The 14,381-nt window shown below is 43.8% G+C and overlaps 1 protein-coding gene across 3 annotated transcripts in view; it reads right to left on the reverse strand.

Annotated features, from left to right (window-relative positions):
• Positions 1–1,135: 1,135 nt before the first annotated feature.
• The window catches only part of LOC119433201 (epidermal growth factor receptor substrate 15-like 1), a 36,524-nt gene continuing 23,278 nt past the window's right edge, over positions 1,136–14,381 (reverse strand). For 2 of the 3 annotated variants that reach the window (XM_037700355.2, XM_037700353.2), the window contains 8 exons: positions 13,449–13,598; positions 11,466–11,642; positions 10,511–10,561; positions 8,066–8,153; positions 7,418–7,497; positions 6,886–6,940; positions 5,124–5,200; positions 1,136–4,346 (listed from right to left, as the gene is read on the reverse strand). In XM_037700355.2, the coding sequence (XP_037556283.1) occupies positions 4,056–4,346; positions 5,124–5,200; positions 6,886–6,940; positions 7,418–7,497; positions 8,066–8,153; positions 10,511–10,561; positions 11,466–11,642; positions 13,449–13,598 (969 nt within the window). In that variant the 3' untranslated portion in view covers positions 1,136–4,055. The remainder of the gene's footprint in view (positions 4,347–5,123; positions 5,201–6,885; positions 6,941–7,417; positions 7,498–8,065; positions 8,154–10,510; positions 10,562–11,465; positions 11,643–13,448; positions 13,599–14,381) is intronic. The other variant, XM_037700354.2, reaches the window with a different exon arrangement.

Below are 14,381 nucleotides of genomic sequence, written 5' to 3' on the forward strand. Positions count from 1 at the left end.
CAATTGGCTGGAGCTGCACGAGAGAGGAGACAGGTGCCCCCAGCCAGTCTCCTCCTCACTCGCACAGCTGCAGCCAATCAGCGACAGCTGAAATGGACAGTCCACTAGGTGGACTGTCCACCTAGTGCAGAATACACCCCCAGGATGCATTGAATGGTATTCTGTAAGTACCGACGTCCTGCACCAGGAGGACTTTCTCGTAATTGAACTATCGATAATTAGATGAGATTAATTATCGAACTTGAATTACTGAATGGAGGGCACTAATTTTGATGGACAAGCGATTGTGTTTTAAAATACCCAATTCAGATGTTTTCTAAGTGCTATTACTCGCGTAATTATTTTTCCTAGGTTATGAAGAGAACGCACAAAAATATGAAAATAGCCACACGATTACACGTCCGCACGCTGCGACACCAGTGGTCCCAGGCGCTACTCGGCAGAATTAACTCTGCTCGATGCCTGGCTCGGCGGTCACATGAAAGTGGCGGCGAGGCATTGGTAGTGGCATTGGTCCCCGCGAACTGCGAGCTGCTTTTCTGCGTGAAGCCCGAAGCCAATGCAGTGTGCAGCAGCATTAAGGAGGAGGACAAAGGCATTGAGCAGAGTTAATTCTTCCGGGCAACACCTGGGATCGCTGGTGTCGCACTGCGCAGACACGTAATCGTGTGGCTATTTTCATACTTCGCACATTTTCTTTGCAGCGTGAAAGAAAAAATTACACGAGACATAGCGCACTGAAAACAACTGTATCAGGTGTTTTTGAACACAATTATAGCTTTTCTATCAAAATTTGCACCCTCAATTCAGTAATTAAAAAGTTAATTACTCTAATGTAATTATCAATAGTTCTATAATGAAAAAAATCCTGGTGCGGCACAGTTTTGACAGAAAACCACTGATTGCATTCTCACATATTCTATGTTTTATTTTTAAGAACTTGGCTAATGTTAGATGGGACACGCTGTAGATATCTGTAGGATGTGTGCTATGTTTAAACATCTTGTTCCATGGACATCTATGGTACATAAATGGTTATCTTTGTTCTCACCAAAACATTGCTCCAATGTTCAGGCAAAGCATTAGCATAATGCATTAGCATAATGCAGCCTGTTCTTGGGTCACACTTAGCATAAACATGCATATGGCTTTTATTTAAAAGGCATACATATCTACATAAAATGCAAGGGAATGTTAAAATAATCAACTTCAACACAGAATGCAACTGTCCCACTGCTTGAATGGCACTGGGAACCAGATGAGATATAACATAGCACCAGGCCAATCTCCACACACACTTAAGAACATACTTGCTCTTCAGAAGCACACCATTGTGGGCAAATATCTCGCGCTAGAAAGAGTTAAGGCCTTGACATTCAAGACAAGTGCTAGATGCTTGAGGAAACATGCTCACAACTCAGCTCCAAAGTGATAGAAGTGCTCTTACTACCTTTTCTTATTGTTTTATAGTTCAAACATATACGTGCTCACAGACCTACACCACAACTTGCCTTCAAGACACTGGATCCACTCACTTCTACGAGGTGCACAAACACATGCAAGTTTATTACTACGCACTACTGTTCACGGGCAGTTTTGCAAGTATTGTGATGGCAGTAACTGCCCGTGCACTCGATCACATATGTGGCTGTGCAATGTCGCTTGCAACACATGGAAACGCAAGATGCACTTCACAACAGTACAGAGCAATGCAGGTCCACTGGTGTTCTCGACATGTACCGCTTGCAGATGAGATAGCTCTCGGCCAACTGTATTAAGCAACAATCAAAGGCCCGTGGTGCTTACATTCCCAGAAAAACAAGCTAAGCTAAGTAGACTAGGCAAGAAACATGATCCGCACTTGTTACCTGGGAAGACGTCTTGATGTGTAACAGCAGTAAGCTGAAAGTTGTGCAGTAGTTATGTACACAAGAGCATGAGACACATTGGAGCGCATCCGAAATTAACACTCACGAAGTAATGATGAAATTAAAATAAAGTGAGCTCCAAACACGTGCTTTTATGTACACCCGACCGACTGTTTTGCACTTCAACTAAGACTCGCAGAAATTGTACAGACTAGCTAAACTCTCTAACAATGTAGTACCACACCCAAGAAAGGAATTAATAATATACATGGCTGACCCTTCACATAAGGGCTGTGCAGAGCGGTGTCCTTTGCTTCCCCAGTATCCTGGGACAATCAGTGTTGTTGCTCTGAGGTTAACTGACGTGATTATGGTACAGCTCCTACTGGCAAATACATCAAGCAGCAGCCTTACACAAACAATGCAAGCTAGAGAAGAAAGTCCTGGGCAGCGCCACGCTGCCTTGGGCTAACATGCACATTGTTGCACTGTCGCTACAAGCACGAATGATGGAATGTCAAGGCAGGCAAGTAACAGATCTGCTCTTAAAATCAATACTAACCGTTAACAGTTGTGTCCACTGCCGACAAACAAGGATCACTACAATTCGGAAGCTACTTCGAGCCCTAGTGTTCCATTTCGCGAGCATAACAACAGACTCCTGTAAAGAGTGAGAAGCTGGAACCAAATGGCTAGCAACAATACTGTTATCAACAAGCTGTACAAAAAGAATGTGCTCTCTTATAACAGTCTCAAAAGATCTGTTGATACGATCATGCAACTGCTGTACTACTCTAAAGTTCCTCCACAATACAATCACACAAGCACAGATGCAGCACAGAAGTATGCAAAGACACACACAAAAAATGGTAGGTATGGCACACAAGAACACGAAACTGGGCATCAACTACACTGTATTGCTCAGCCACCTGAACAATGTCCATTCTGCATGCAAGAAAATTCTCGCGAAGGTTTTTAAATAAACATGACATTGGTGGCAACAAACTCCCCGCAAAAAGCATTTGTTCAAGTTTTTCACTGAAGACGACACGGAGATTCAAACACACAATGCAGTGAACTAATCCACACTTTACGGCAGACAAAAACTGAAGGTGCAGAAATTTAGTTGTACATGCCTAGTTGCTCACAGCAGTGGCGCAAAATTTCACTATTCATCAAACAGACAGCTTTAGTAGCCTTGAGCATCAAGCACAACCTGAGCGGCGAGTTTTAAAGATAATGAAAATTCAGTGCATATTAAAAACAATACTACATCCTTTGGTATTCTTGCTCAAATCCTGGCAGCCACCACGAGCAAGTTGGCCCACAAAAGTACAAGAAACAATGTCATATTAATGACAGATTACCACAAGTTAATGTGATATAGGCAGCAGTGTCTCACAAGCTGCACAAATTCACGCCAATGTTTTTAAAACTACAATGTGCATTTGTTCTTTAACGAACAGCAGTCCACTAAACCCAGTCTTAAAGCTTTTCAATCAGTACCTACAATGTCTTTGAACCCCTTGGTGTTTATAATAAAGGCAAAGAAAGACCTAAGAAACCAGCCCAATTTGGCCACTATGTCCGAACCATACCATGCACAGATGTGGCACCTTATAGGGAGCAGCAAGTTCAGTTTTATATAAAATAAAAGCACTTGCATTTCAGCTGAGGTGGACAAGAAACGATTTGGTGTCAGTGATACCATGTCTCGGACATCCTCAGACTTGCGTTTAGGTGAACATTCCTTGAATTAACATTTCATTTCAATCGCCTGCCAAACCATCAACAGGAAATATCTGCCACAGCTACGGTCAAGTAAGAGCAGCTACTTATGTACCATTCAAGTGGCAGTTGACAAAGAAAGCGTGCACAGGCCAACATTCCTCTTCGACACTTTCATAACACACATGCAGAAACTGTGAAGGTGTGCACAGAAGTTGAGATGCAACTCAGTCTTTGCTTTTTGTCTGTCATCTGAACACAGTGCTGTGGACAATACATGATTTCCTGAAAACTAAGCCTTCCGCCATCATCGTCCCAGCCGCAGCCCATGTTGAAAGATGAAACGGCAACGCATAAATAGCGAAACAGTGCAGGGGACAGATGGTTGCGGGAGAGAAACAATGACATAACGAGGACAAAAAGACACAAGGCATCATCTGCTTGACACCGCTGTCTCTCTCAGCAGTTCCCGAAGTCTGCAAAGTTCGCAAAAGACTCGGTGGCAGATCCCCCGGCTGTGCTGGCAAAGGGGTCCTCGTCTGGCAAGGGTGGGGCAGGGGCCGCACGTGTGGGACCACTTGCAGATGACGAGCCTCCCCGTGAACTCGCGAGGTGCTTAGGAGGTGCCGGTCGTGGTGGTGGCTGTTTGCCCTTTTTTGGCGGCAATGCAGGCGTTGGACTCTCAGCACGCGCAGCATGTTGCACAGGTGCGAATGGGTCCGTTCCAAAAGGATCAGCAGCGGCTGCAACCTGGAACATTGTGCTACTCAGCGGGCATTTCTGTCTTGAGGCAACCTTCGCGATTTTGAACTTGTTACCCTAGCACAGCAGCAAAGTTACTTATAGTATACTCGGCTGATCTCTGAGATCAGAGAGCTGACAGCGCGCATTACATTCGGCTGATCGAAATCTGTCGCTTGCAACACATTTGGCTGGTTCTTTCAGAGCGCTCGGAGGCGCTCTCACCGGAGTTCTGCTCACGTTGCTCCTGCAACTTCCATTAGCATCACGTGTGCACCGGCAGAGCATCAGTGCCTGTGCGCCTTGCTTGTTGAGAACAGAAGCGCTGACGTGTTTCCCCTTCAGGCCTCAGACTGCTCTGGCTAGCAGCTGCACATTCACCTCATTCATGCTTTCTCTGGCTCCAATCACAAATGGGCTCTGCATCGCTGCCATCCGAATCAGAGCACGGTAGGGACCAGCCGAATGTACCATTAGCATCCATGGTTTGCTTTTCACACAGAAACACACACACATGTGCAGGCAATTTGCACACACACGCAGAATCGTGTAATCAGACCACAAATACTTCTTTTTGTTGTGGACAGCATAACTGAGGGAACACTATGCATGATGATTAATTTTACTATGACCCATTCCCTTACACGTTTTACATAGTTCCAGCTATATTTTCAATGTTCCTGCAGAATCCCGGTGGCTACATTAATAACTGTATGTCTAAAGGCAACAATAAGGACATGCAGTTATTTCCAACGAAGTACTAGAAGTGGAAAAAATCTGACTCACTTCACTAGGCCCAGGATTTGTGGCACCAAAAGCTCCTTTCCCTGTCCCGAATGGGTCGAAGGGGTCTTTCGTGTCGGCTGTAGAATAACGAGAAATTAGAACGACTGTTCATCTCTCACATGTAAACAAAGTGCACTTGATGTATAGATTATAATAAATAGGAAGCCTGAACATTTGTTAAACTTACTTTTTCAGTTAACTATTTCAAGAAATAATTTACTGGCCATGACACAGCCCACAACACTGCACAGCATGACATATTACAAGTTAAAGGGGCACTGCATCACTTTGCGAACGCGGTAAAAAAAAACTTTCGCAATCTGTAGTTAGCAATGCTGTTAACATACGAGCCAAACATTATTCCACTGCATGTAGCTAGGAGACGACTGCAATCTCACATAAAAGACTGCTTGCTCACTCCCTTGGCTTTCAAGGCCCCCTCTACTTTGCTGCAGTCTATGTCATAGACAATGTGGCGATTGTTTATGACCATGAGTTACTACCAAGTGAAAGCTCGTGCATGCAAGAACAACCCTCCAATCTTCTTGCAAATGGGGACATGGCATTTAAAGGTGTACTAACATAATATTTTCTACTCGTTATTTTTTATTTTAAAGGAAGCTCTGGGAACTCTAAACCCTAGAAAATGATACCCGTCAATCTCAAAGCACTCTAATCAATTTAATAGCGTTTCTACAGACAGGTTCAGTTTTGTTGCTACTGTGTCATGACGAAAAAGGTCACGTGGGAGCAGGACATTGCGACGTTTCGACACTCGCTACGGCTCACTCGGCCGTCTGCTAAGCTCCTATATCAGTCTTCGTAACGAGTAGCAGCATAGGAGGCTACCGAGCGAGTCGGAGCGAGTCTCAAAACATTGCAATGTTTTTGCTCCTAAGTGACCACCTTTTGAGTCTTGACGTCATGACACAGTAACCTCCTAGGAAACGAAACCAAATTTGGCATTAAAAAATATATTAAATTATTTAGGGCACTCTGAGACTTCCCAGTAATTTTTCTCGTGGTCTGGAGGTTTAGGACCTTCATTTAAACAGAAAAAAAAAAAAAAAACATGTTATTGCATCCTGCCCATCTTGTCACCGCTTCTTCATTGCTCTTTGGTACCTTTGTCAGATGCCAACCTAGAAGAGTTAGCATAAGTGCACTGCGGACAGAAGAAGAACGGAACTGGTCAAAACGTACTGTTGGGCTAGTTGGTTTATTATAGTGGCAAGCGGCGCCGGAGAACGGGAGACAGGGACGATCATAAGCGCCTTGTGATCGTCCCCGTCTTCTTTTCTTGTCTGCTGTGTTTTCTGCCACTATAAGAAAGGAACAATAGACAGGCCATTGCTACTGGCCCTGCCCCAGCTGAAACATCTTGAGGGGTAATGGGGAATGCAAACATTGCACTCTATTTATTGCTGAGGCAAGGCGGAAGGGTGTTAATCCTCGCTTGGCACAAAACAACAGGTAGGGCAAGAACGCCAGACAAAAGAATCCCAAGTCCTCATTTTTGATTTTCCTCAGTTGCTTCCCCTTCTGTTCACATACAGATGCGCCGTGACAAATCCTATCACAAGTTTATTCGGAAACGTTCACTGAAATACATTGGATTCTCTCCAGCGTGTTTTCAGGTTTGAAGAGCTGCTGCAGGACCCCGTTTAGTTCACTAGTCTATCTTCCTAATACCAGCACAAAATATTATCTTTTCCACTAATTCTCCGACGTGCTCGAGAGCTGATTCTTATTTCCAGCTTACCAACAGCAGGAATTTCAGGAGCATCTTGAAAGCTGGCGGCAAAGTAGTCTTCCTCCTGAAAAAGAATCTACAAGTTACAAGCAGTACTAAAGCAAGGCAATGTGTTTTGAGCTATGCTTTTACGAACGAGAAACACAAAGCACCATGCGAATTGGCAGAATCTTAGCTGCATGGAGACAATACTGAAGTTGTTGCGATTACAGAAAACGATTGCAATAATTTTGCGGGTTACAATACTGTTCCCCTCATTTAGTATATAAATATTGCTCATATATATTTAGAGTGTAAAAATTTGCAAGCTAGAAAGAAAGTTAATCATTAAAGAAAGCGACATGCCATTGGGCAAATACAGTAATGCATGATAAATGAAATAAGACTGCCACTGACCCACTTCAAGTCAACAAATTTTGAGGTGAACAGATATTGTAACAGATATAAGATGTGTGCAACAGGCGCAGCAACAACATCCAGGAAATTCATCCTAATTAGATTACTATTATTTACATATATTGTGGAATTGCATGATACGTACCTTTGTTTCCGAACCAAATGTGCTCTTGAAAGGATCGCCAGCAAATGGGTCTTCAGGGACACTACCGTTGAATGGATCAACTGCATAGAATGATGAAATGTGAAATGAAGTCACATAACTATAAAAAGTGTAGTGGAAAGATAGAAAATATCAGTATAACAAAGCCTGCTGAGACCAGAAAGTGCAACAAGATGCCTTACACCCTGTTAAAGGAAGGAATAAGTAGCTACACCATTCACTAAGGAATGCCTCCTGCCAACACAGCTGTATTATTGCATTCCTCCCAGTGTCAAGATTCACTCATAGTTGCAAGCAATTCTTAGGCAGGCCTGACAAAGCACGTGCACTGATGCAAGTTATTTTGGGGTGTCATGCATAACCATAAGCTAGTGCCCCCCCCTCTACACCTTTGTTTGCCAATGTGGTTTTTGATGAAAGCAGTGACTAAATATAAAAATAAAAGTATGATTCCAATCAAACAGAGACTGCGTCACATGTTCAGCAGCCAGTTACAGAAAATATGTAACGCATATTAATTGCTTCTGCCGCTGGCTGCCCAAAATTATGCCCAATGTGACCAACTTTAACCTTCTATATTAAATGAAGATTAAAGCTAGGTTAGATCAATAACGAATTTAGTGCCCTTACCCGATTTGAAGGGGTCTTCACCACCAAATGGATCTCCCAGGAAGCCGTTCATGTCATTGAACGAGTCCTTGCTTTTGAAGGGATCATCCTAGAAGAAAGTAACGCAGACATATCACAAGCGTGCATGGGGGCTACAGGATTGCATAAGCTGTTCTTGTTAAATGTCCCAAAAGATAGGTTGCAAAATTTTGATTTCCACTTGTAGTTTTATGATAATGTCCAAGGAATGTTCACATGCTAGCAGTCTTTGAAAACATGCAGCTGTGGCAACGCATATGGATGTTTGAGACAAGTGTACAGCTGTGTATCCACCTTTCGTCGCTCACACATAAGACAGCATTGTGGCTAGCATTTCCAAATCTGCACAGACAAATTCCTTTAGCGCTGCACTGGCAGAAATTGATTGGAATGCAATCAATAGGAAAAGTGATCCACAGGAAGCTTACAATTCTTTCATCACTATATTGGTCTCAGTGTAAGCTAAGTGCTTTGCATATAAGGTTTGCAGAAACCTCAAAGCTCGAAAGCCAGGGATAAATAATGAATGTCTTAAAATGATCTGTTATTCTGAAAATAACTGAGCGACACATTTTATCAGATTCCAGCCTGTGTCCCCTTTTTGTGTTTTCGCTATCCATATTCCCACATACAATAATTTTGCACATTGTGTATCTGCTTACATCTTCAAATTCTGCAAAGTTTTTCACGAGAGGCGGTGCAACATGCTGGCAGTGTTCTCTCTCTCTCTCTCTCTACAACAAAGCAGGTTTTCAGCAACACAAAAGAGCAAATGTACATTTAAGTTCAAATTTTCCAAGTTCTCCATGATGTGTGCAGCTGTAATACTTTGCAAAAAATCACAACAAATACAGCATCTGCATGAATCTAACGTGCACCTTTAAAAAAAAAAACGGGCCTGGAAATTTCCTGCACATTACAAGCGGATACGCAACCAAAACTGTGCTTGCGGCGTTGCCAACAGCCTACAGTCAGAGCCATCAGAGACAGCGCGCGATCACCATGACAAGACGGCGGCAGAGCACGTTTTCTTGGATGTTGCTGAGGGTTCACTTTGTGCTTGAGTACGATCACTTTCAGAGATCACAGCACTTTCAAGAGATTTCAGGCGACTCGACACTGTATGCGTAGCATATACGACGATTAGTGTCTCTGGCGCTGTGCCAAGCTTGCTACCTGCACAGATTTCCAGGAATGTTCTCGGCCGCATATTTCGACAATTGAATTCAATTTTTGGATTTTACGTGCCAAAACCACGATTTGATTATGAGGCACACCGTTGCGGAGGACTCTGGATTATTTTTAACACCAGGTGATTTTTAACGTGGCCCCGATACACAGGACATGGGCGTTTTTGCATGCATATTTCAACAAGTCTGGTGCAAAGTCACATGAAATCTCTGAAGTGACAAATTCCACCTTGTGTACTTGGTACCTGTGGCCAATTAGATGCAAATGGTGATGACGACGCGCTGCTTGCATTATGAAAGCTCATTAAAAATTGTATCCCTGCTGTAAAGGTAAATTACGCATGTCTAATTTTTTTGTGTCCGTGAATTTTGGAGACTCGCTATATTTTTCTTTTATTAACCGGGTGCATGTTACATTCAGAGTCACCTTAAATTCAGGTGCACTTTTATTTTCCATCTTTAAAACCTCAAGGTTGGTTGCGCGGTAGATTCGGGAGCACGTTAGGATCGTGTAAATACAATACCCCCGGGCATGTCAAGTCTCAGTGTTACTGAGCCTGTTGAGGCCCAATCATGTGCAGCAACTAGAGTTTGATGGTGATAGTTTTTTCCCACGTGGGAAACACTAGGATGGAGCATCACATGATAATCTCAAAGCATAGTGAAAATATAAAGGCATGGGAAAATCACCCAAGCACATGATAGCAAGCGGTCGTTTCTAGTCACCCCATGCAGCTGCACTGGGTTCATCGTCTGCTTGTGTGCCATGCACCACTTGGAGGTTTTAAACTTGAAGACACTCCAGACATAGTATTGCCATTGCAACAGCAACAATGTTCCCAGCTATCGAAGCAGAGAACTGAAGACACCAAATGCAGCGAGCAGAAAGCAAGTGGCAACAACTGCGGCAGACAGCGACACTCAAACCTACCACAAACAAAGCTACTTATAACGTGCTGTTCCCATGATTCCCCAAGTGAAAGCAGGAAGAGAACGACGTCAGAGGACGTTGCCTTGCAATGGCTGACTGCCTGACATCATGCTCTCGCTGCATTTGTTTTTGTTTCTTTCCCCCCTATCCTCCATGACTGAATGACACCTGAAAGCATGCATTTGACACGACTGTAGGTGTTATGCTGCCTGTTGCACTCACTGACTGAAGATGTGCCAATTTGCTCAAGAGACACCCCCTAAGCATTCTTAGTGGCGAAACCTCTGCAGTCAACACGACAGTTACCTTGCTCTCTTCATCTGCTGCACTGACAAAGCTAGTAGGGCTGCTGCCTTCCTGTGGGAGCAAATGAAAAATCAAGCAAAAAGAACTGAGAACTCAGGAGGGCAAAAAGCGATGCAGTGACAACAAAAGGGGAAACAGAATAATAAGCAAGCATGGAAGGTACTCATTTGCCTTCCATGAGCAAGCAAATGCAAAACTAAACGAAAAAGAGCAAATGCAAACCTGGTGAAAGCAGTTAAGTGATCCTTACAGGAAAGCAAAAACACAAGCAAGCCTCTCATTCCTTGCTGTACAGTCACTAAAACACTGGTGCGTCCAGTCACCGTACAACTTGACACAAAACTATGATTGTTACAGATACAAACAGGATAAAGTCAAGGTGCAGTAGACATTTTTTTTAGTCAGACATGCAGGGGCCTAAGAGTATGTCTGGCCACAATTTTGGCCTAACATAAATGCACCGAAAGTATTAGAGAGTAAACAAAAGTTGTCAGCCAGTTCAGCTTATAGAAGAACTTCTTTTCAAAATTTTTTCTTAAAAAACACTCTACTACAGGCATTTTTGGAAAAAAAGGAGGTTCGGCACAGAACTTGCAAGACACTGTTAACAAACAACTGAATTACTGGCTACAAAAGAAAAGAAAGGATGCTAGTGGGATGTTTAAGTTGAACCTGATGGTGGCTCTCTATACAGCCTTGAAGCCACTCTTAACTTTTAAAGAACATGCAGAAGCAATGGGACTGTCTTGGAAGCAACACAAACATGGCATTGTTTCATTATCAACTGCAAAGCAGATAGCCGAGTGCACAGCTGCTCAAACCTTTGCACTGAGCGTTATGTGGATGCATGTCTATCTGCGACATAGCGTCATTCTTAAGGGCCTTAAGCAAGGATGTGTGTTTCTTGATTTGTTTGCACACTGGACCGAGAGAGCAAAAGCGAGTTGTGGCTGACCGTGTTGGAGAGCTGCTGATACTCCGGCTCGGCCAACCCTGTCGAGAGCTGGTCCTCTCGCAGTAGGGACTCTGGCACCAGGCCCGGGTCACCAGCTTGGAGTGCACGCTCAACTTGCGATACCCATGTCTTCAGCTGCAAGTGCTGCTCCTCCAGTGCCACATGCTTTGCCTTCACCTGAAAAGCCACACAAGATTACAGCAAACTGCATCCATCATTGGAACTTCTAAGACACCAATTGGTGACCACAACTGCTGCATTAGTAAATTACCTTAAACAGAATACCATAATTACGGCAGAACACTTCTCACGATGACTGTCGACGTTAATGCGATTAGCATTAAAGCTACCTAGGGACACAGCATGTTGCTGAAGACACTTATTTATAATCTGTAGTTGAGGTAGTAGGATGAGAATGCTTATCACATTAATACACCCACATGCCACAGCACCTGCAACTTTCAGGCGCCACAAAGGAAGCTTCACTAACCACGGCCTCCCAACCACCTCCAGTGTAGTCCTGTTAGTGCCACACCACAGTATCTGCACATTTGGACACCACAAAGAAAGTTTCACAAAACGCAACCTCCCAACAGCAGCCAGCATTGTGCTGCAGGCACTGTGGATTTAGGACTCAGTATTTATGACTTCGAATGAACTACGGCGCAATTGTATAGGCACAGATATGTGTTAGCTGTAAATTTTTTATTTAGAAGAGCACGCATTCTCATGTTTTTCAGTTGCGCTGTGTAAAGCTTTGCCATGTGTCAGTAAGCACTGTGAAAGAAGTTACTAGACACTGGCAGAGCAAAAAATGCTTGAGGTATCCTAAGAATGTTTATTAAAAACATTGAATTCTCGAGTTTTATGTGCCAAAACCACAATCTGATTATGGGGCACGCCGTAGTGGGGGATTCGGGATTAATTTTGACCACTGTGGTTATTTAACGTGCCCCCAATGCACGGGACATGGGCGTTTTTGCATTTCGCCTCCATCGGTATGTGGCCACCGCGACTGGGATTTGATCCCGCAACCTCGTGCTTAGCAGCGCGACACCATAGCCGCTAAGCCACCACAGCGGGTAAAGAATGCTGATCCCATTATAAATCCTTTTCCTGTGAGGAGGCTTGGCAAGCTAGAAAAGAAGCAAAAGCGAAAGACAGGTGGCGCCTCTAACTTGATTGCTGCAACAGCCATCTGTGACATGGATTCTGACATCAGCTCTGACTGGTTATTTTTTTCATTAAAGACAGACTATACAGTGTATTCTAAAAAGCGAAAGACTGAAAATACGAGAAAACACCTTGAAAACCCTGATGTCCTGTTAACTGGCACTGGCATATACTGGCACTGACACTTCGGCATGACATTTTTTCAATCAACATTCGGCCTTCACTTTATCTTAATGTAAAACCTATTTAGTTAAATAGTTAATGTACAAAAAAGTTACTTACGCAAGATTTATTTACAAAATTGAATGGTTGCCTCGTCAGTCTAAACTAATTTAGTGCTTTTCTTTACTGCCCCATAAGAGCGCATTGCTGCTTCTCTTTTCCTTCAGAACCTAGTGCACTCGCAACTCGTTGCACCAGGGGTCGGGAACATGCTCTTGCATAACTGGACAAACTGTGTGCAAGTGTACAGCATCTCACCTTCTAGCCTTGCTGCACATGGGCGGCCATATTGATGATAGTCTAATTAAATTACGAGGCAAACTTAGACCACCTGGGGTCCTTTAACATGCACCCAAACATAGTACATAAGTGTGTTTCCATTCTGCGCCCATCAAAATGGCCGGGAATCGAACCCCTGGCCCCTCCTGCTCGGCAGCACAACACAATATCCACTGAGCCACCGCAGCAGGCATTCCAATTGGCCAATTCAGGCTCGCACATCAACATGACTGCCGACACGCACGTACGCATGCACACGCACACACACACACACACACACACACACCACGCACGCACGCACGAGCACACCTGGCTGATCTGCAGCTGAGTGTCCTGCTGCGTCTGGCTGAGTGCTTGGAGCTGTGCCTTCTTGTTGTCAATCTCGGCCTGCAGTGAAGACTCCTCTTGGCAGAGGCCCTTGAGCTCGGCCCGCTTCTGCTCCAGGTCACGCTCTTGTTCCTGCAAGCACACGTGGCAACATGTCAGGCTTAGAATTCCTAGCATTCCTCTACTGCAAAACCAACACAGGAATACGAGAGCTGCCAACGTCGAGGAAACCCTCTTTAAAGATGCCCTGCAGCCCCATTATAAAACAATAGCTTTTAAGGTCACTTTCACACAATATTATCATTCGGTGTGACGTTAAGTTTACCAAAAGGGATTGTTAGACCATCATAATGCTTGCATTTCCCACACTTGACATACAGATGCTATCAACAAGAACTACACCCATCCAAAAGTCGTCACATTTACTTCTGTTGGTTCAGCCAATCGTATTTTTTGTTGGAATATGACTGGGCTGCTGTAGCTGGGCCAATCAATAGCAATGTTGCAGGTGACACTTCTCAGTATGGTACTCCTGAGTATGGGATTAAGAAACAGGTGCTTGAACATTAGCCCGAACTACTGCCCGTATTTGCAAAGCATGAGGCCACACACAGCAAAAATGTCAGTCATGCACCCACATACATGTGGTTCTAGTTGTAATTTTCCATTAACTCTAAAGTGTGGAATGATTGAAACTTGAAAAAATTCATCTTGTGCCTTGTTACTGGAGTTATGCTTGGCGTGCTCCAATACCTTTTATAAGGCTGCTAGAGATAAAAGTTCCCTGCCGCATGCATTTCTACAAATGTCTGTTCTAATATAATCCACACAAAAAAAATTAAATTATGGGGTTTTACGTGCCAAAACCAAGATCTGATTATGAGGCACGCCGTAGTGGGGGACTCCAGAAATTTG

The sequence above is a fragment of the Dermacentor silvarum genome, chromosome 11, assembly GCF_013339745.2.
Source record: "Dermacentor silvarum isolate Dsil-2018 chromosome 11, BIME_Dsil_1.4, whole genome shotgun sequence".
Lineage (NCBI taxonomy): Eukaryota > Metazoa > Arthropoda > Arachnida > Ixodida > Ixodidae > Dermacentor > Dermacentor silvarum.